This window comes from Aulonocara stuartgranti (assembly GCF_965226115.1).
Source record: "Aulonocara stuartgranti genome assembly, chromosome: 15".
Lineage (NCBI taxonomy): Eukaryota > Metazoa > Chordata > Actinopteri > Cichliformes > Cichlidae > Aulonocara > Aulonocara stuartgranti.
Genome location: NC_138951.1, coordinates 12,825,443 through 12,845,661, shown reverse-complemented (window position 1 = coordinate 12,845,661; position 20,219 = coordinate 12,825,443). Strand labels below are relative to the sequence as shown.

The 20,219-nt window shown below is 39.1% G+C and overlaps 1 protein-coding gene across 15 annotated transcripts in view; it reads left to right on the top strand.

Moving 5' to 3' along the window:
• The window catches only part of otofa (otoferlin a), a 96,206-nt gene that overhangs the window by 73,236 nt on the left and 2,751 nt on the right, over positions 1–20,219 (top strand). For 2 of the 15 annotated variants that reach the window (XM_082506258.1, XM_082506262.1), the window contains 31 exons: positions 296–404; positions 501–684; positions 891–1,011; positions 1,593–1,693; positions 3,696–3,786; positions 4,861–4,977; positions 5,087–5,239; positions 5,353–5,545; positions 5,990–6,114; positions 6,212–6,346; positions 6,903–7,064; positions 7,378–7,449; positions 7,712–7,831; positions 7,918–8,079; positions 8,202–8,364; positions 8,806–8,972; positions 9,173–9,202; positions 9,322–9,459; positions 9,574–9,649; positions 10,610–10,755; positions 10,849–10,983; positions 11,073–11,210; positions 11,311–11,438; positions 11,720–11,890; positions 12,727–12,887; positions 13,106–13,248; positions 13,330–13,418; positions 13,656–13,754; positions 16,275–16,516; positions 17,441–17,619; positions 18,027–18,127. In XM_082506258.1, the coding sequence (XP_082362384.1) occupies positions 296–404; positions 501–684; positions 891–1,011; positions 1,593–1,693; positions 3,696–3,786; positions 4,861–4,977; positions 5,087–5,239; positions 5,353–5,545; positions 5,990–6,114; positions 6,212–6,346; positions 6,903–7,064; positions 7,378–7,449; positions 7,712–7,831; positions 7,918–8,079; positions 8,202–8,364; positions 8,806–8,972; positions 9,173–9,202; positions 9,322–9,459; positions 9,574–9,649; positions 10,610–10,755; positions 10,849–10,983; positions 11,073–11,210; positions 11,311–11,438; positions 11,720–11,890; positions 12,727–12,887; positions 13,106–13,248; positions 13,330–13,418; positions 13,656–13,754; positions 16,275–16,516; positions 17,441–17,619; positions 18,027–18,127 (4,151 nt within the window). Of the gene's footprint in view, positions 1–295; positions 405–500; positions 685–890; positions 1,012–1,592; positions 1,694–3,695; positions 3,787–4,860; positions 4,978–5,086; positions 5,240–5,352; positions 5,546–5,989; positions 6,115–6,211; positions 6,347–6,902; positions 7,065–7,377; positions 7,450–7,711; positions 7,832–7,917; positions 8,080–8,201; positions 8,365–8,805; positions 8,973–9,172; positions 9,203–9,321; positions 9,460–9,573; positions 9,650–10,609; positions 10,756–10,848; positions 10,984–11,072; positions 11,211–11,310; positions 11,439–11,719; positions 11,891–12,726; positions 12,888–13,105; positions 13,249–13,329; positions 13,419–13,655; positions 13,755–13,970; positions 14,070–16,274; positions 16,517–17,440; positions 17,620–18,026; positions 18,128–18,599; positions 18,788–20,219 lie in introns of all 15 variants that reach the window. The other 13 variants (XM_082506270.1, XM_082506266.1, XM_082506265.1 and 10 more) reach the window with 13 other exon arrangements.

The following is a 20,219-nucleotide window of genomic DNA, read 5'->3' as shown; positions in this document are numbered from 1 at the left end:
AGATAAATTGGACTGGACTGGCCTTGCAGAGCTACCTAAAAAGCATAGTGATGAACAGCTGCAAATAATACTGTTTTTTAAGTGTAATGATTAATATTTTTTTATATTTTTTAATAAGAACCACATGAATGGATAACAAGCAAAGGGCAGAAAATTGGAACATAAAATCAAAGTGCCTCAGCAAGTCAGAAGGGAGACATGCAGTTTTTATGTCTGTTGTAAATTGCAGCTGATTATCTGAATAGGATGCACTTTGCTCTAGTAAAATGTTTACTGTCTTTTTTACCCCCATCAGAGTGCTACAGGAAAAATAGAAGAGTTCTTCGTCTTTGGTTCCTTCCTGGAGGCCACCATGATCGACAGGAAGACTGGCGACAAACCGATCAGTTTTGAAATCACAATAGGTAAAAAATAAATTGAAAAATGTACTGATTTGTTGTGTTAATATTGACCTGAAAAGTCAATAGCTGCTGTAACTACCTGGATAAATCATTTAACAGGTAACTATGGTAACCAGATAGATGGCGTGAGCAAACCGTCATCAAAGAAGAAAAAGAAAGACGGAGAAAATGAAGAAGAGGAAAGTGAGCTGATCCAGAACTCCAGTGAGGATGAGGCGGATGAGGATGGAGACCTCGTATCAGTGTCCTCAACTCCTCCCATGAAGCCTGTCATCACTGACAGGTTAGGGGTGAAAGGTCACAGATCAGAAAACAATTTAATTATTTTGCTGTTATTAGATTTGTTTCAGTTAGCCAAAAAAATGTATGCCTTGCTCAGTAGCAAACTGTTATAGACTGTATCCTTTTTAGTAATATAATGAAATGTAACCAACAAGTATTGCCTGTAATAATTACAAGTTAGTTAACAGTCCTGTTCAATCATTACAGGAACTACTTCCATCTTCCCTACTTTGAAAAGAAGCCATGTATCTACATCAAGAGCTGGTGGCAGGACCAGAGAAGACGACTTTACAATTCCAATATGATGGATAAAATTGCAGACAAACTGGTTAGTGTACATCTTTATGGCACAAAATCATTCTAATAATCTGTAGCAGCCAAGCTAAACACTATTATGATGTTTAGTGGTGGTTAGCACCTTCGCTTCACACCAAGAAGATCCCGGGTTTGAATCCAGTCTGGAACCTTTCTGTGTGGAGTTTGTATGTTCTCCCTGTGTCTGTGTGATCTTCTCTTCCTCCCAAAGACAGTCCAAAGAGTCCAAAGACATCCACGGGGTCGTGTTAATTAGTGTTTCTAAACTTCTGTAGGTGTGAATGTGAGGGTAAATGATTGTCTGTCTGTCTTAGGGTTAGACTCCCCTGCGACCCTTATTTGTAGATAGAACATAAGATAGAACAAAACTATCTCCAAATTTGCAAAATTTCCAAAAAATGCTCTCTTTGTCTGCAATTTTCACACTTTGTGAAGCCGTTGATTGAGTCAGATGTGACCCTAGGGTGACCAGTTGTGGTCCGCTGGTTTAAGATATTATTTGTTATAGATGTAATAGATGTTTTGAATGTGTGAATGTATAAGTAATAACAATTTGACTTGTCCTAAGTTTTGGAACTGTTTGTGTTTGGACAGGAAGAGGGTTTGAATGATGTTCAGGAGATTATTAAGACTGAGAAGGCATTTCCAGAGCGTAGACTCAGGGGAGTGCTGGAGGAGCTCAGCGTCGGCTGCAGGTGAGCTGCATAATAATGATCATTTCTCATGGTTGCATATCAAAGCTACATACAATTAGCATTCAAACAGCAAGAAAGACAAAAAGCTACCTCTGCTACCTTCATGATCACTCAGCTTTAAAGTAAATAGTTATTAAACATGTCATGGTAAAAGGAACCAGCATTGGTTTTTTTTCTTTATGTTCTTTCAGTAGATTTCGAAACTATTTGAATTAATCAGAGTTCGTACGGGTGCTTGAAATCCTTGAAAATGCTTGAATTTTAATATTGTATTTTCAAGGTTTGAGAAGTGCTTGAATTTCAGATGTGCTGCTTAAAAGTGATTGAAAGCGTAATTGTATTTCATTCACCACAAATAACTATCTGATTGAATAGTTTTCGTATCAGAGAAATAAAACGAGTCGCAAAATGTAAAAGCAAAATTTCTCCGCCTGGGCTGCCTTGCACCTCTGTCTGTTTCAATGTGTGACCCCGCCCCTCCCCCTGACAGTCAGGGATGAGTGCGCTAACATACCTGAGGTTGCTGTTTTAATGAGTGTTTGATGGAAAATGACAATAGCGGAGTTTGCGCTCTCCAGACGCATAATAGGTGAGTCCTAGCAAATAATTTTCCAGTCCAAACTATTTTTTGGAGTTGCATAAATAATTTGTGCGCCTTCTTATTTGATGCAGAACACCTGATTGTTCTGTAAATAGTTTTAAATGGTTATATAAAAAACCTCTGAGCCTTGGCTGCATTTTTAGGTAAATAGTACCATATAACTTTGTTGTTTGCAAAACTCGTGGATATTTTTTAAAAATGTACAATTTCTATTTGCATTTCAAGTTATGAAAATGATTCATTAAACATGTTTGTGGTTTTTACAGTCAAAAATATAACTTTTTTCTACTCGTATTTTAAATTTTGTCTGATTAGATAAATTGCGCTTATACAGTTTGTCAAAATGAGAAAATAACTTGTTTCTGTGCTACCAAAGTTCCCCGGCTTTCATTCAAAATGTGTTTATCATCAGCACCTACACATAAACTACTTAAACGTTATAAATGGCTTCAAGCTCGCACTGAGACCTGTGGGACACTATCAGCCACTGAGACAGTAGACACATTTATGTGTATATGAATATTTCATACTTTAAGGCTGCCTGTTTATTTAAGGGAGATGAACAAAATACATTAGAATTGTACATAATAATATTATAGATGACAGATTGAATAAATAGATTTTAAGTAGATGCTTCTGCATTTTTAAAGTCTTATATGTTGAATTGAACTATGTGATCTTTTCAAAGTCAGTGCTGTTCTCCATGCCTGTCTGACTGTACATGATGTTATTAGCACAAACACTTTAAAGCTGATCATTTAGGACTTCAACAATAATACAGACAGCAATGTAGTTAAACGTCTTACAGTTAGTTTTATTGGGAATTAACTTAAAAAACAAATAATCAAACAGATGTCTCTCCTATTTTTTGTGTCATACAGGAAAGAAGCATCAATATCTGATGAGAAGACATTTCTTTTTTGTTTTGTTTTTTCAACAGGAAATGAATATCTTTAAAAAGTTGACTTGTTCACATTTCACATCTTAATTTTTAAGTGAAATGTATGCATATAAGGTGACCATTTGCAGTATTTTTGTGTGGTGCGTTTTTCTATGTCTTAACAAAAGGAGAACAAAGGTGTTGAAGTTCACCTATGATTTGTTTTAATTTTCACATGATCTTACTGAGGTGATGTGAATTGAAACATGCATTCTTTTTTGGGGGGCGGGGTAGTAAATGTGCTGGAAAAGCTTAAAAAGGGACCTTGAAAGTGCTTAAAAGGTGTTTCAATTTTACCATGAAAAAGGCGTATGGACCCTGATTAATAAAACATTAATAGTTTAATAGCTCACCACTTGCACATATAACGACTGTAGAATCACAGAATACTGCAGAATATAATTTTATATACAGTGTTAAGCCTGTAAAGTGTGTGTGTGTGTTTTTTCTTTTGTTTCCAGTCGGTTTGTGTGTCTGGCTAACAAGGATGTGAACCAAGCAGGCAGAACCAAACTCGATCGAGAGAGACTCAAGTCCTGCATGAGAGAAATGGTATGATCCATGTTTCTGTGATGCCACGAATGATAGAGGGGAAGTTGAAGTTGTAGCTAATTAATTGCTAATCTCTTTGTAAACATTATGGACTTGATATTAAGGCCAAACAAGTAAATTAATTTCTGAAATACATTATCACTGCCTCATGATAATTGAGTGCAACACATCTTTGTGCATTTGCAACATTACCAACACCATCACAGTCTCTCTGGTTCAGTGTTCGTATTTGGCTGTGACGCAACTTTTAATTCGTTTCAAGAGGAAATGCAACAAGAATGCAAAGTGTTCAGAAAGAAAACAGAGCCGTAAACAGTGGTTTAGAGGTGGAAGGAGAGGAGAGGGTTGTAGCGCAAATAGTTTCTCATATCCGATGCTTCTGAACACTGTGCACTTATATATATATTTACTTTTATTTATCATATTTTAAAAATACCAAAGATGAATACAAACTTAAATTGTTTGTGGAAAAAAAACTGATGGCAATTCATACACTTTATGTTCAACTCAGTTCAGTTTTATTTGTATAGTGCCATTTTACAACAATATTCCCCACAAGGTGCTTTATAGTGTGAAGTAGAGATACTACAGTTTAAAAAAACCCAACAACAATTAGACTACGGCTTTTAGCAAGAAATGGCGATGGTGGGAAGGAAGAACTCTGTTTTGACAGGAAGAGACCTCCATGAGGGGCAGCCATGTGCTGCAACTTGCTTGGGAGTGAAGGGGAAAGAAAAGAGAATAGATAAATGAGCGCATACAGAGACCATGAATAGCAAAAATGATAAAACAAACTATGGGGGAGAGAAGAAAAAAGTTGCAATCGTGACATTTAAATGCATCAGGTGTGAAAAGAGGGGAGTGGAGAAGTGCTCATGGGATGTCCCCCACTAGCCTGAACTTAAAGCAGCATAATAAGCATCACCTGATCCACCCTAAACTATAGTTAAACTATAGCCCAAACTGGTAGCTGCTTCCACATATGTATGTCTCTAAGGTGCTGTAACTCTTTACTGTACTGCACCAATAAAGCACCGTATGCCTCATTACCACTAATTATCTCTCCTCCTGCAGGACAGCATGGGCCAACAGGCTAAGCAGATTCGGACTCAGGTGAAGAAAAACACAGTCAGAGACAAACTCAAGCTGGTGCAGAACTTCCTGCAGAAGCTTCGCTTCCTTGCTGATGAGGTAGAGATGCAATCCCTCGTTGTGTGACCCTTGGACATTTAAAGTGTTAAGACATCATCGGGTATGGAACTAGAAATAATGAGAATGGTCCTCTGTCTTCACTGTCCAGCCTCAGCACAGCATCCCAGATGTTTTCATTTGGATGATGAACAACAACAAGCGCATTGCTTATGCACGAATACCTTCCAAAGACATCCTGTACTCCATAGTGGATGAGGAAACTGGCAAAGACTGTGGAAAAGTCAAAGCTGTATTCCTTAAGGTGCAGTAATCTCTAAGCTATACAAGTGACTAAGAAAACCAGCATGTTTTCATTTTTCGTAGTTACATTTTTTTGATTACTTGGTTTCTTGTTTCTCTTATCTGTCTCCGCAGCTTCCTGGTAAGAAGGGTTTTGGTCCTGCAGGCTGGACAGTTCAGGCTAAGCTGGAGTTATATCTATGGCTGGGCCTCAACAAGCAGAGGAAAGATTTTCTCTGTGGATTGCCAAATGGTTTTGAAGAGATTAAAGCCACTAAAACTGGCCCTGGTCTTCACTCGATGCCCCCCGTCGGCCTCGTCTATGACAGTAAGCACTATACACACAAAACATGACAAACTCTGGAACTTTTACACATCTGAGAAGCAGATATGGACTCATCATTTTTGTTAGTGCCAAATAATTAGGCAGGAAATACTCCCATCATAGAAAGTACCTGTAACTCTAACATGGATATTTTATCTTTTGAATACTTTGTCTTTTGTATTATAGTAAAGTCCTCTTTTTTTAAATTTTCACTCCCCATAATTTGCTTAATTTCATATCGCCTGATTTGCCGTTAACGTTTAACTCTAAAATCAATTCTAGGCAAAACGCACACAAACAAAAAAGTCAGTCAGAAACAGACATTGATTTCAATTGATCGCCTTTACTTTGTGGCTCAATTTTCTAACCTCGGTCTAACATTGCTCACAAAGGGGATTGCATGTCAGTTAATGTGATGTGATATTTGTCTTTGTGTGCATCCAATAGTGAAGCAGGTGTTCCAGCTGAGAGCACACATGTACCAGGCTCGCAGTCTGTTTGCTGCTGATAGCAGTGGCCTTTCAGACCCCTTTGCGCGGGTCTTCTTTTCCACACACAGCCAGGTTACTGAGGTAAAATGAGTGCCCGCACATGCAGAGACTGTGTTTGTGTTTATGCTGATTATGCATAACTAAACTTAGTATTTGTGTGTGTGTGTGTGTGCTGCAGGTTCTGAGTGAGACTCTTTGCCCTACTTGGGATCAGCTGCTGGTGTTTGATGATGTGGAGCTGTTTGGTGAGGCCAGTGAGCTGAGAGACGATCCTCCAATCATTGTGGTTGAAATCTACGATCAGGACACTGTGGTAGGATACTATTCTGCAAGAATGAGAGAATGGAAGGATGCTACATACTCAAACTGCATGCTAAAATGTTTTAAATGAGTTAGTGTGTGCTAATAAAGCTCTAAATGTGCTTTGCTTCTCCATCCCTTATGTTCTTAATGTCTGTCCACCCTTGTCTCACTCCACTCTGTCCTTCAACTAAACTCTGACCTCAATTATGTTGTGCTGGCTAAATAGAGTGACAGAGCATTGCTACTGTAATGTGTCAATGTATTCTAATTTTTCTAAAATAACTTTCTTAAAATTTGATCTCTTTTTTCTCCAACTAGATTTAAAAAATCTTTGCAAAATGTGCATTTCTACTTCAGTGGCATCCTAAGACCTAGACCTCTCTTATTTGTTCAGATTATACTGTAATAATCATTTGAGACACATATTTGTTTAATAAGAAGATTGAGATTTTTACTTTGAACCTTGAGCCATTTGGTGCCACACAGACTGCACTTCCCACACCCATGTCTAACCCTGTATCCCCTTATTGCCTTGGCCGTCTGCTGTTACACATTGTGGTGTACAGGGTAAGGCAGAATTCATAGGTCGGACCTTTGCAAAGCCCACCATCAAGATGTGTGATGAGCATTATGCACCCCCGAGGTTCCCGCCACAGCTGGAGTACTTCCAGATTTACAGGGGGAACTGCACTGCCGGGGAGCTTCTGGCCGCTTTTGAGCTGCTGCAGGTAACACATGGAACAATGTCTGAATACACTCGTAAATATCTCTCTCCGTGTAAAAAATTATGTCTCACTCTTTAATTCTTTTCCTACTTTTCCTTTCTTAAATAGGCCTGTAAACTCTCTACATTATCACTATTTCTTGTATTTGACACTGACAAACCTTTTCTATTTACCCGTCTCTCCTCCCAATACAACCAATCCCATTTTCTCCTTTTATGTTTCTTTTCCAACTTATCCCTCCACTTCCCCTTTGAATCACCCTTCTTTTTCTTTAAAATATCGATTTTCTATGTCTTTCTTCTCCTGCTGCCTACAGATACCCTTTGATGCAGAGGAGATCAGGCGAGCTCTGATTGCTGTCCATAATTTTGCTGTTCCTCAGATAAAGGTTTTCTTTTCCTTCTCTCTTTTCAGCCAGATTTATCTTACTGTCTGGCAACAGTGTTTTCAATGTGGACAATAGATTGTGTTTTTTTCTCTGCCAACAAGACATTAATAATTCCCTTTTTTAAACTTTCTTCTTAAAGTTGTTCTTTAAAGAGAAAAACTGCGTTAACTGAAGAACTTTGAGGGCTGTGGGTCGTAAAGCTGATAAAGTGCTCTCAGAAGGCTTCCAACTTGGTTTAGTTCCCTTCTCTCCCCCTAATTAGATTGGTCAAGGAGGCAGGGCTGACCTCCCCCCCCTTGAGGGGCCGACAGATTCAGAGCGTGGACCCATCCTCCCTGTGCCGCTGGGCATCCGGCCAGTACTGAGTCGCTACCGCATAGAGGTGAATTTGAACTACTACTCTGGCTGTGTGTTCTGAGCTTTTTAAACCCCCCTTCCTTATCACATCCCAGTTGTTCTCTGGCTCAGGTTTTGTTCTGGGGATTAAGGGACCTGAAGAGAATCAACTTAGCTCAGGTGGATAGGCCCCGTGTGGACATAGAGTGTGCAGGCAGAGGCGTTCAATCTGCGCTCATCCAGAACTACAAGAAGAATCCCAATTTCAGCACCCTGGTCAAATGGTTTGAAGTGGTAAGTGCATCGATCATTTGATATTTAGACCCATTGAAAATGGTTGCTTAGATGTTAAATCGACATCCTTGAAGAAAACATTACTCTTGACTAGAATTTTTTTTTCTCGATTTTGATCATAGGACCTTCCAGAAAATGAGCTTCTCCATCCCCCTCTCAATATTCGGGTGGTGGACTGCCGAGCATTTGGCCGCTACATCCTGGTTGGGTCACATGCTGTGAGCAGCCTGAGACGTTTCATTTACAGCGCTCCAGACAAGACTTCCAACAACTGGGCGACCGCAGGTGCTGACCATCATGTGATGAATTAGTTAATAAGGGCTCTATTAGCTGTAACATGAGTGTGTGAGCCACCAGCTCTTTTTGTCAACACTGTGCAACACTGAGTACTAAATAACAGTGTAATATCTGCAGTAGCAGTTGGTAATAAAGGTTTTAAGTGAAACACATGAAATGCAGTCTTTCAGAAATGTCTTTTCTCCTTTTTTTGTTTCCTTTTTTCTAAAAAAAAAGACTTGAAGAATGTGATCAAACATTTGAGATAATGTTTGTAAATCCTCTTAATATAGTCTGTTCTGTAATAACTTTACTGATTTCCTCACTTGCTTTCTGCTCTGACCACCTTTTTCCTGTCACATCCTCCCTTTATCCCTTCTCTCCTCGCTCCTCTCTCGCATGTCCTTTCCTTCCACCCTCTGCTGCCTTTAACTTTCGCCTGCACACCAGCTAAGCTAATGAATGGCTACATGGTCCTGACCAATGGCGGACCCCAGCCCCGCTCCTCACCCAGCCTTTCCCCCCGCTCCTTCTCTCGCCCCGCAGGTGACATCGTTGTCAACATGGATGGAGATCCTCCAGTCCGAAAGATGGACACCGTCGTCAAGTTAGACGCAGTAAGCTTTTCATTAAGCTTGTGCACAGTGGATTTCTATAAACTGTATGTTTATATGGTGTATTTGTAGCTGGTGGTAGTAGAAGTCCTGCTTTATGTTCAGTCCTCTTTACCTGCCTCTGTACATGTGCCAGTCATACCTGCGCCATCCGCTGTGTGTATTAATCCTTGTGTTGTTTTATGTGACGCCCCCTACTGTAGACGTCTGATGCTGTTGTAAAAGTTGACATGGTGAGTAGTCCTCTTGCAGAAACTGAGCAATAAAAATACGTGCCACAGTCCGCTGGTGTGTCATTATAAATAAGAAGTCAATCTACTGAGGGTCAGTTTATGTCTGCCCTTCTTTTAAGATTGAGGAAGAAAGTGACAAAGACAAAAAGAAGAAAAAGAAGAAAAAGAAGGGAGGAATGGAGGAAGAGGATGAGCCAGATGAGAGTGTTCTGGACTGGTGGTCTAAATATTTTGCTTCCATAGAGACACTAAAGGAGGTTTGTCCCTTTGAATACAGTCAATTCTGTTTGCTTCTACATGTGTCCTACGGGACTTTTTTTCACAAGCACAATCCTATTAGACTGACAAATACTTCTCGGTTGGTTTTTCAGATCCTCAGAGCCCAGGAGGCAGCTCAGGCAGAGGCCGAGGAGAGAGAGGACATCGAGATAGCAGCTGAAACGGCAGGTATTGAACTCTATCAAATCAGCAATGCTGCCTGCCAGCATGCAGCTGTGGCTGAAGTCGAAGAGTCTGAATGCTAGGAAAAGGTGCTTTGATGCTTTCCTTTTTTATCTCCCTTGGAATAGGGCCATGCTAAATGAAACAGAAGAAGATGTCGTCATGTAGTTTATCTCACAGAATTCAAATTTCAGTCCACTTTTGTAACTGGTAGCGTCACTTTATCTTTTTTTAATTTCATTTACACTTTTGGTAATGAAGTGTTAATTTTCACAGGGTTGTCAACATTTACATCACCACAATGTCGCTAATATTGAATGTTAGGCTGTGGTTTTGCAAACATGGACCTACTATATCCCTGACTGTTTTCGGTTCCTTGAACTATTATGTAGTAGCATGAGAGGCATCATATGTGTTTGTTGCTCTTCCTCTCTTTCGTCCCATGAATCCATCATTCATTTGTGCAGAGCTGAACATCATAATCATTTTTCACATTAGCATGACCTCCCAGCTATGCAGTACAGATGAAAGCTGGAGGAGAAAGGTCTGCTTTATTAATCATCAGAAATAAAATTATTAAATACTTTTTATTGCATAAAATGATTTACTGAAACTGCAATAAAAATCAGGCGCTAGGCGAGTCGTATGAAGAAAGATCATTTTTAAGTTCACAGTTACAATTTTACTATTCTTTGTACAAGTAAAATGCAGTTCTTGTTGTAATCTGTTCTCAAAATAAAGTTTGTCAATATGTGACTGTCACTCTTCTCGATCAACATTCTTTTTTCAGAGAATGTCAAAGGATAATAAATAAAATCTCCACAAACTGGGAAATTTAGTCCCCTGATAAAGACCTATCAGCTTTCATGTTATATAATGTGTAGTGGTGCATGCAACCCGGCCACCTATGTCTTCATGTCTTCATCCCGTATGTCTGTCTTCACCTCCATTCATGGTTTCAATCAGATGTCAAACCCGATGAACTTCTTCTGAAAGGCTCCAAGACGAAGGAAAGGGGCAAAGAGAAGAAGAACTCTAAGGACAAGAGGAAGGGTCAGGCTGCAGATGGCTCCGAGAGGCGACCAGTGAAAGCAAAAGTGGATGAGCTAGTGGTGAATATGCCATTAACAGTCATACAAAAGCTAGCCAGCACACGTTAATGTCCCTGCACACTTAAAGTTTTTGTGTTTGCCGGTTTATTTCAGGTGTACAACAAGGAGCTTGAGAGTGAATATGGCAACTTTGAAGACTGGCTTCACACGTTCAACCTGTACAGAGGAAAGGCTGGGGAAGACGACGAACACGCTCTGGATGATGACAGGATTGTTGGTAGATTCAAGGTGGGAAAACACTGTCTAAGAACTGTTACTTGTCAGACTACACTAACAGAAAATACAACATATAAATATCATTTTTTTTCATCAATCAGGGATCCTTGTGTATATATAAGTTACCTGTATCTGAAGAGATCACAAGAGAAGCAGGATTTGATCCCAACATGGGGATGTTCCAGAGCATCCCGCACAACGATCCTGTCAACGTCCTCGTTCGTGTCTATGTGGTCAGGGTAGGTGGCCTTCTTTATGTCTAAATCTGTGCCACAGTCATAAAAACTAAGTGTATGAAAATAAAATGAATACTTTTTCTCTCTTCTCTTTGTTTTCCAGGCTACAGACCTCCATCCTGCTGATATAAATGGGAAAGCTGACCCATATGTTGTCATTAAACTGGGCAAATCAGAGGTCAAGGACAAAGAGAACTATATCTCCAAACAGCTCAATCCAGTATTTGGAAAGTAAGTCGAGAGAAATTTTGAATCACTTTGTCGTTGAATGATGGAGGTGTAATAACAAAAAAAAAAAAGTTGTTGCTGCTCATCAAATTCTTGATGAGCATATATTTTTCAAAAAGTTTTACTTGTACTTTTTTAACTAAACAATGGCTGTAAATTATTTTCATGTCCTTGTATTGTGCATTTATTTCCATTCCATTGTTTAGACAGTGACCCAACTTTATGTGTCAGGATCTATTGCACCTTTTGAACTATTCACATTACCCTCCACTTCCTGTCCTCAGATCATTTGACATCGAGGCCACCTTTCCCATGGAGTCGATGCTGACGGTGTCTGTGTATGACTGGGATCTGGTCGGCACAGATGACCTGATTGGTGAGACAAAGATTGACTTGGAGAACCGTTTCTACAGTAAATTCAGAGTCACCTGTGGCATTTCCTCCAGCTACTCTGTGTGAGTGTAAATCTATTTTATCCTGCTTGAGTTGTTGTTTAAGTTGTAATGCCACAATATGAAACTTAACATTTGTTTTAAGTACTTTTTTGAAATGTGGAATTCTTAGCTTAATAATAGTATAAATAAACAACTGAATTATTAAAAGTTTCCTTGGTTTGACTGCATTTGGTTTGCAGTTAAGTAGCACTTATAATATGGCTCAGTAAGAACATGATTATAGAGGGGTAACAACAGTCACTGCCTCTTTGTTGGTTAATGGTTAATATCGAGCTATTGCTTGATATTTTTAACTGGGTAATATTAGACTGTAAATAAAATTATGGGGTAATAATGTTGAAACAAATGAAAAAATTCAGTTATATAATATAAAATTATGGTGAAAAAATAGGATAACCTTGTAAAGTAATATAGGTTGATGTTTTCATATATTAGGACACCATTTCAAAATTATAATGGTGAAATTAGTTCTGTTGTATGTCCTAAAATTCTCCAAGGTAACATAATTATAAAATTTGATGCTGTCGCTTGTTACCTGGAAAACCTTTGCTGTAGTTTCTGTGTAATAACCATGAATCTGGTCTCCAAAATATAATACTACCTGTTTCTATGTAATTTCATATTAAGAATAAAGTCAACCAAAATGCCCAGAGGTATAATAATTATCTGGGGAAAAAAAGTTTCTGTGTAATAACCATGAATCAGCCATCTTTTCTAAGCAATTTCTCTATATTGCAGCCAATAATATTTCCTACAAAAACCAAGGACCAGGAAAATACATATGCAAAACCTTTCAATGACTTACATGCTCTCTCTGTGGTATTTCTTGATGTTAGCCATGGATATAATTCTTGGCGGGACCCTATGAAGCCCAGCCAGATCCTGGCTAAACTCTGTAAGGATGGCAAGATCGATGGACCTCATTATGGGCCAGGAGGCAAAGTCAAGGTGGCTAATCGAATCTTTACAGCACCGACAGAGATTGAGGATGAAAACGGTATTGTTATATTTTTCCTCGTGATCCTGATTAATCTTCTTTTGTCATTTTTCTATATCTCATTTATATTCCTTACATATCCATTTACACTAAGTTGGTTTTACAGAGATTTTCACATTTTCAGATTTGTTTACATTAAGATTAAGGTGAGGTGAAATACGATTTATTCTGACTTAAGCTTTTCTTGCTTTCCTCGTTGCTTACTATTATTCTATTAGGTCTAAAGAAGCAGACTGAGGAGCATTTGGCCCTCACGGTGCTGAATCACTGGGAGGAAATCCCAAGAGTTGGCTGCAAGCTCGTCCCTGAGCATGTGGAGACCCGACCCTTGCTGAACCCAGACAAACCCGGTATTGAACAGGTAGGAAAGGACTGCGTTGCTAAGACACCCAAAATGTATCTGATTGGAAATTAGAGCAGATTCTTTTTTATTTCCTCAAAGGGCCGCATTGAGATGTGGGTGGACATGTTCCCTATGGATATGCCTGCTCCTGGACCTGCAATTGACATTTCTCCAAGAAAACCAAAGAGGTACATCCTGACTGGAGCAATAAGATGACTGTCACTTTGAAAATATTCTATGTTAATACAAAGCTATAAACTGAATATAAATATTTATTCATTGCTCTTCTCAACAGAAAGCTTTTTTTTTTTCAAGAACAAAATGTAGTTTTATCCCCTGGTTAAATTATGGTTTGACTAGTTAGCTCTAAAAATGTCAAATATAAGTCCAACTATGTGTGTTCCTTCCTCCCCCTCGCTTACCAGATATGAGCTCAGGGTGATTATTTGGAATACAGACGAAGTAATACTGGAGGACGATGATTACTTCACTGGGGAAAAGTCCAGTGACATATTTGTCAGGGGGTAGGTACAGCGGGATGGGGCAGCCAACCCTCATCCCGTGGGTGTGAGCTGTGTGTGATTTGTTTTGCAGTTAACCATTACCTTTTTTTTGTTTTGTTTTGTTTCCATTTTTCTGTGTGCGTGTTTGTGTCGTGTGTTGCGTCTCTGTGTTCGTGGCGTGTCTCCTGTCTGTCGTCCTCTCTCTCTTTCTCTGGTCAATACTCTGCTGATGTCTAGCTTTGAGCTTCGTGTTATAATTTGGAACACTGATGACGTAATTCTAGAGGACGATGCATTCATGACAGGAGAGAAGATGTCTGACATCTATGTCAGGGGGTAAACACACGAATCCATTGCATGGCTCGTAACAACAAAATACCCTGATTTACTCCTTCTGAAGCCCTTGAATCCTTTTTTTTATGACCCTCCTGTTTCTCTAACTCTGCATAGCACGCAACCTCGCTTGTCTCAAACACCCCTGTCAGCACGAAAATAAATGCATATGGAAAAACTTGCACAGAAAGGACCAAACCACATGAACAACACGTAACAGCATATAATACAAACAAATTAATGTGCCAATGCACTCACCCCCAGCCAATCCCAACAGACCCCTCCCTGAACTTGCTTCAATCAGATGTTTCTTACTGTTGAAAGGGGGTTTTCCTCTCCACTGTCACCAAAGCACTTCCTAATGGGGGGGTCATGTGATTGTTGGGGTTTTCTCTGTTTTTTCTGTATTATTGTAGGATCTTTACCTTACAAAGGCACATTGAGGCAAATGTTGTTGTGATTTGGTGCTATATAAAGAAGATAAAATTGAATTGAATTGAACCAGTATAACCACTACTTTTAGACAATTTCGACCGACTGCAAAGATATGTCATGTGTTGACATAAAAAACTGTGGTACAAAATTCAAAATGCTTTAATCATGAATAACTAGGACTAACTTATGTTGTTCATGAACCTTCAGTTAAGGTAACACTGAGCAACAATTCCTATAATGCCAACTCACAAGACTCACATCCTATTGACAAGTCAAGGCTTGCTAATAAAGTTGTTTTACCCTACGTACAGTTATTGGTCTCTGGTGAAATAACTTTTTTTCAAAATGCTAAAGAATTGATATTAGTTTCCAGGTAAAAATAATAATAATAATAATAATAATAACAGTATAGTTTTGTTCAATTTTTTATTTAATGCAACCAACGCATATGGCAAATAAGACTGGCCTTTTTTTTTTTGCTGTTGTTGTCTTTTTGCTTTTGTTTTTTTACAACGAGGCATTTGAGGTTTTCTCTGTGTGGTTTGGTCCTGCAGTAAATTACAAATATTAATTTAAAAGATATTTACGGTCATGGAAAAAAAACTCCAGCATGGAAGTGTACTGCACAGACACAAGTATACAGGTGTTCCTGATAAACTGCTTGGTGACTGTCTGCATGCTTGTACGATCGAACTCTTGTCTTTAAAAGTGACATTGTCTTTTGCAGCCTAGATTAGATTTTTTTTCATTTCATTTATGTTATTATGTTTTAGTGACTCCTCTTTCTTTACACTTTATGTGTCCCCTCAGGACTGTAGCAAACAGGGTGTCATTCTTAAACAACCCTAACAGTAAAGGATTAGGTTAACCTTCAGTTTGCACTCTAGATTTCAGTAGCAAACGTTTCAGGACAGACTGGAGAACTGTGGTTGTTTCAGATGGATCCAGTGTTGTGATACAGTAATAATGAATCACTTTTTGGGTCACGTGAATTTGGCGTGTTTTCTTCCCTTTGTAACCACTTTAAAATTTGCCCTCTCCCTGGAGCCTTTATCTCAGTCTAATTTATGCATCTCGATTACCATATCAGCACTTTGTGATATTCATTATTTACCTGTTTTAAACTGACAAATACCTTTTGTCAGATCTTTTTTTATTTATTATTTCCTTTTTATTCCTTTTAGAATTTTCTTTTTCTTTTTTCGAGGGGTGTATTTTGAGAACTGAGAGTGCACCTTCCCTCTTGCTCCTTCTGACTTAAAGTCAACCTCACTTAACTGTTAATGAAACAGCTGCAGCTGACCATCAATGCCAGGCATCAGTCCTCCATTGGCAATTTGCAGTTTTAAATATGAAGCTTTTTTCATAAATCTGCAAGTTTTCTGTGTCCATAAAACATGGAGATTTCATAAATCTGCAAGTTTTATGGATGCATGGCTTTCTAAATAGTGCGAAACTCCAACATCAAATCAGATTTTTATGGATTACTCAATAATGATTTTAAAGTTATCACATGTATGAAGCTGATTTGCTTTTGGGGAGCCGCATTATGTGCATTGATTCTGACCTTCTAGCATCATCTCTCTTGTTAGCTAAATAATACATTTAACAGGCCCTTTGCTCTTGTTTAAATCACTAAATTGACATCACGTAAATTTGTACATGTTGGACTTTAGAAGTGCATGGCTGACAAATCCAAAAACATCTACTTATGACATCAAACCATGATCCTGGAGATCAGACTAACTCTCACCCTTATGACCATTTACATAGATGGCTGAAAGGGCAGCAGGAGGACAAACAGGACACAGATGTGCACTATCACTCACTGACCGGTGAGGGGAACTTTAACTGGCGCTTCGTCTTCCCTTTTGATTATCTCATGGCTGAGGAGAAGATTGTCATCTCTAAGAAGGAGTCCATGTTTTCCTGGGATGAGACCGAATACAAAATCCCTCCTCGTCTCACGCTGCAGGTCTGGGATGCAGACCACTTCTCTGCTGATGATTTCCTGGGTGAGGATGAAATAATTTTTTTTTTGCAATCCTTTCATCTGACATGGACTACAGGGACAAAAGTACTGGGCCACTTACACATTTAACTTACAGGAGCTACTCAGCCAAGGATACCCATGGCATGAAGCTCTTGGCACACAGTTTTTGTGCTGATGTTAATGCCAGATGAGGTTTGGAGCTCTGTAGCCTTTGAGCCAGCAGAGCATTGGCAACTTTTATGTGCTTCAGCTCTCCGCTGCCAATTTGCAATAATACTGCTTACAGTTGCCTGTGGAACATCCAGGAGGGAAGAAATTGCACAAACTGACTTGTTGCACTGTTGGTATGCCAGTCTAGTACCATACTTGCAGTCACTGAGCTCTTTAGAATAACAAATGTTTGTACAGATAGACTACAGGTAGGCATTTGCTTTTATCAGGGTTACTAAATTACGTCTAATAGACTTCTAATAGAAGGAGCACTGACAGTAACTACAATCTCACAAATGCTCATGTAGTTCTGCTGTAGTTTCAGCCAGCCATACTCTTAGCTGCTTATCCAGTTCAGTGTCTTGGAGAGCATATCCCAGTTGTCAGAGGGCAAGAGGAGGAGGACAGGTCAACAATCCATCACAGGCCCGATACAGAGAGAGAGAGAGAAAGAACTGTCCACACTCACACTGACACCTACGATTAATTTAAAATCACCAATGAACCTAACATGCATGTCTCTGGACTTGGAGAGAAAGCCAGGGTACCCAGAGAGAACTCATGCAGGCACAGGAGGAACAAAGGAGCAGTTAGTTTGATATAAATGCATTTTATGGATGACTTTCTTTGTAGCTGTTTGTTTTCAGCTAAGTCATCCTTTTCTTAACATCCTCAGTGTATAAAAAAAGAGTACTGGCTATTCCAAATTGACTTATTTTGCTTTCACCATTCCCAGGTGCAATCGAGCTGGACCTAAACCGTTTTCCTCGGGGCGCAAAGACAGCCAAGCAGTGCACTCTTGACATGATTCGAAATGAGCAGGATCTGCCAACCATTTCGATCTTTAAACAAAAGAGGGTTAAAGGATGGTGGCCATTCGTAGCCCGTAATGAGAATGATGAAATGGAGCTCACGGTAAGACAGTCAAGAGTGAAAATGAGCAAAATCATGACTGATTTATTAAGATTCTTATGATAATACTTATAATACTTAGAAAGACATTTTCAAGGTAGTAAAGCTTGGTGTAGAATTAGCGGTATAAGGGGGGGGGATAAGTGAACATACATAAAATTGTGAGTTCAGTTCAAAGCAAACCGTGTGTGTGTGTGTGTGTGTGTGCATTAATCCACCTGTGTTCACAATATATGATATCTTCTAAAAGTCCTTCAGATTAAAAAAGTAGAGGAAAAGAAAATGTTTTTTCATTTAGATTCTTATACTACATGAATATCCTCTTTACCCCAAAACAGATATTTTATAGTCAGCATTTTGTATGTGGTAGGACTTCTTTATTTTGAGTTCTGTTTTCAATGTCATTACAGGGGAAAGTTGAAGCTGAGCTTCACCTAGTGACAGCAGAGGAAGCAGAGAAAAGCCCTGTAGGACTGGGACGAAATGAGCCAGATCCACTGGAAAAACCAAAGTAAGATATTAACGGGTTATGTTTAAAAAAATATATACAAGAACTTGTGTTTTGCAAACACACACACACACACACACTGGTTTCAGAGTTAAAAATTTTTAATGCTTGTCTGGAACAGAAAAAGACAGACATGAGCAAGTGTTTAACTTTGTCTTTAGGAAAATCATTCTATCAGTGCAAAAAGCAGTGTTTCTAAAACATCATAAGGTGCAGCCACTTAAAATCGATATTTTTTTTAAAGATGTAAAACATTTTCCAGTTAGCCTCTAGCATTGCTTTCTGCACTGTCAAAAGGCCACTGTTACACACTCGTTACTCCTCCTATCATCTCTTCAACTGTCTCCCTGTCTTTCCCCTCATCCCTCCCCTTTCATGTGCGTGTTATTCTTCTCCTTACCCTCCCCCCACCCTCCCCCCTATTTGCCTCAACTGCATTCCTTCCCTCCCTCTTTCTCTTCCTTCTCCCGCAAAGTCGCCCGGACACCAGTCTTATGTGGTTTCTGACCCCTCTGAAGTCCATTCGTTACTTCATCTGGCACAACTACCGCTGGCTGATCCTCAAGGTCTTGGGGCTGATTCTGCTGCTGCTCATGCTGGGCCTCTTCCTCTACTCAATCCCTGGTTACCTGGTCAAGAAGATGCTGGGGGCCTGATGCGCTGGTAGCCTCCGCCCCCTCTTCACTTTGTCTGCTTCTCTTTTTGCCCCTGGATTCTTCTCTCTTAACTTTAGCTCCTCTCCTTTTTTTCCAGCCAAGCTCAGTTTCTTAGTCTTCTCTGTTGTCTTAGAAGTAGACTAGTCGTCTGTGTCCTTTATTGTATCTTGTCTTAGCCCTGTGTGCAAGTCAGTGTCATTTGCCACCAAGCGTCATTATAAATCTTGTTACCACCCATATTGTGACCAACTGTTTAGTATGGACACATGTAGGGATGCTTTGACTTAAGGTGAACAAGGTGGTTGAAATATCCATGTTCTTATCAAGTGGGATGATTGGTAGAGAAGGGAAATGTATAGACAAATTAAAAATTACATAATTCTAAAGATGTGAGGGTTAAAATGTATATATATATATATATATATTTTTTTTTTAATCCAAAAATGACAAAATGAAGTCAAAACGTTTAATGGTAGTTGAATAGTGGCTCCAAGAATGCAAAGCCCATGAGGCAAAACTACAAAGAAACATCAACAAATGCAAGGATTACACTATGATGAGAAACAGACAAAGGACATAGGGAGACATGGAGCTATATATACAGTACACACATAAGGTAATCAAGAGAAGTTGAAACATCAGGGGTAACAAATCACAGCTGAAGGAAGTTCAAACAAGACATAGGCAGTAAAATTAAATGAAAGTCACAAGAAATGACAGAGTTTCAAAAGTATCAAGAGTATCAAAATAAAACGGAGAAAAACAGGGAAATACCAAACACAGGAAAGAAAAAGACAAAACCCCGAAACCTGAAAATTATATCATTGATTATATTAATAAAACCTGTATTTAAGCATATTAAACCGTAGTTGTTTGCTTACAAGCAACAAAATATAAAAAGAGTTCCTGTATTTTTTAGTAATGTTGTGCTAAGTATTTTTGCATATACTTTGTGGGCATTTCAACATCGTATCTAGGCAAACGAGTCCATCGGCCATCTACAATATGAAAAAATCTCATCCCATTTTATGAGAAAAAACCTGTGAATTGTAATGCACTATAAGCTGTATGAGTGCCTACATCCAGGATATTTCTGGATTCTGGTTTCCAGGGTGGGGAGCGGTGGGGGGCAATAAGCATCTGTTGCAAACATTTGCCAGAAATGTCAGTCTTTTGAGCTGTTGGTCAATCATCATCCACTCATTTACATGTGTCAACATACTCATTCTGCATAATAGAAAGCTTCCACTCTGTGATGTGTTTTTTTGCTCCTGTGAAACATAATACTGATAGAAATGTGAACCGTGAGCATGCATATTATTGCAACATGGCTTACTAACACCAGCTTTCTCTTTCTGTCCTACTCCTCTTTATTTGCTCCCTTTCATTGTCCACCATTACTCACCCCTTCTCACCCTCCTTTAACTCAACACTCCTTC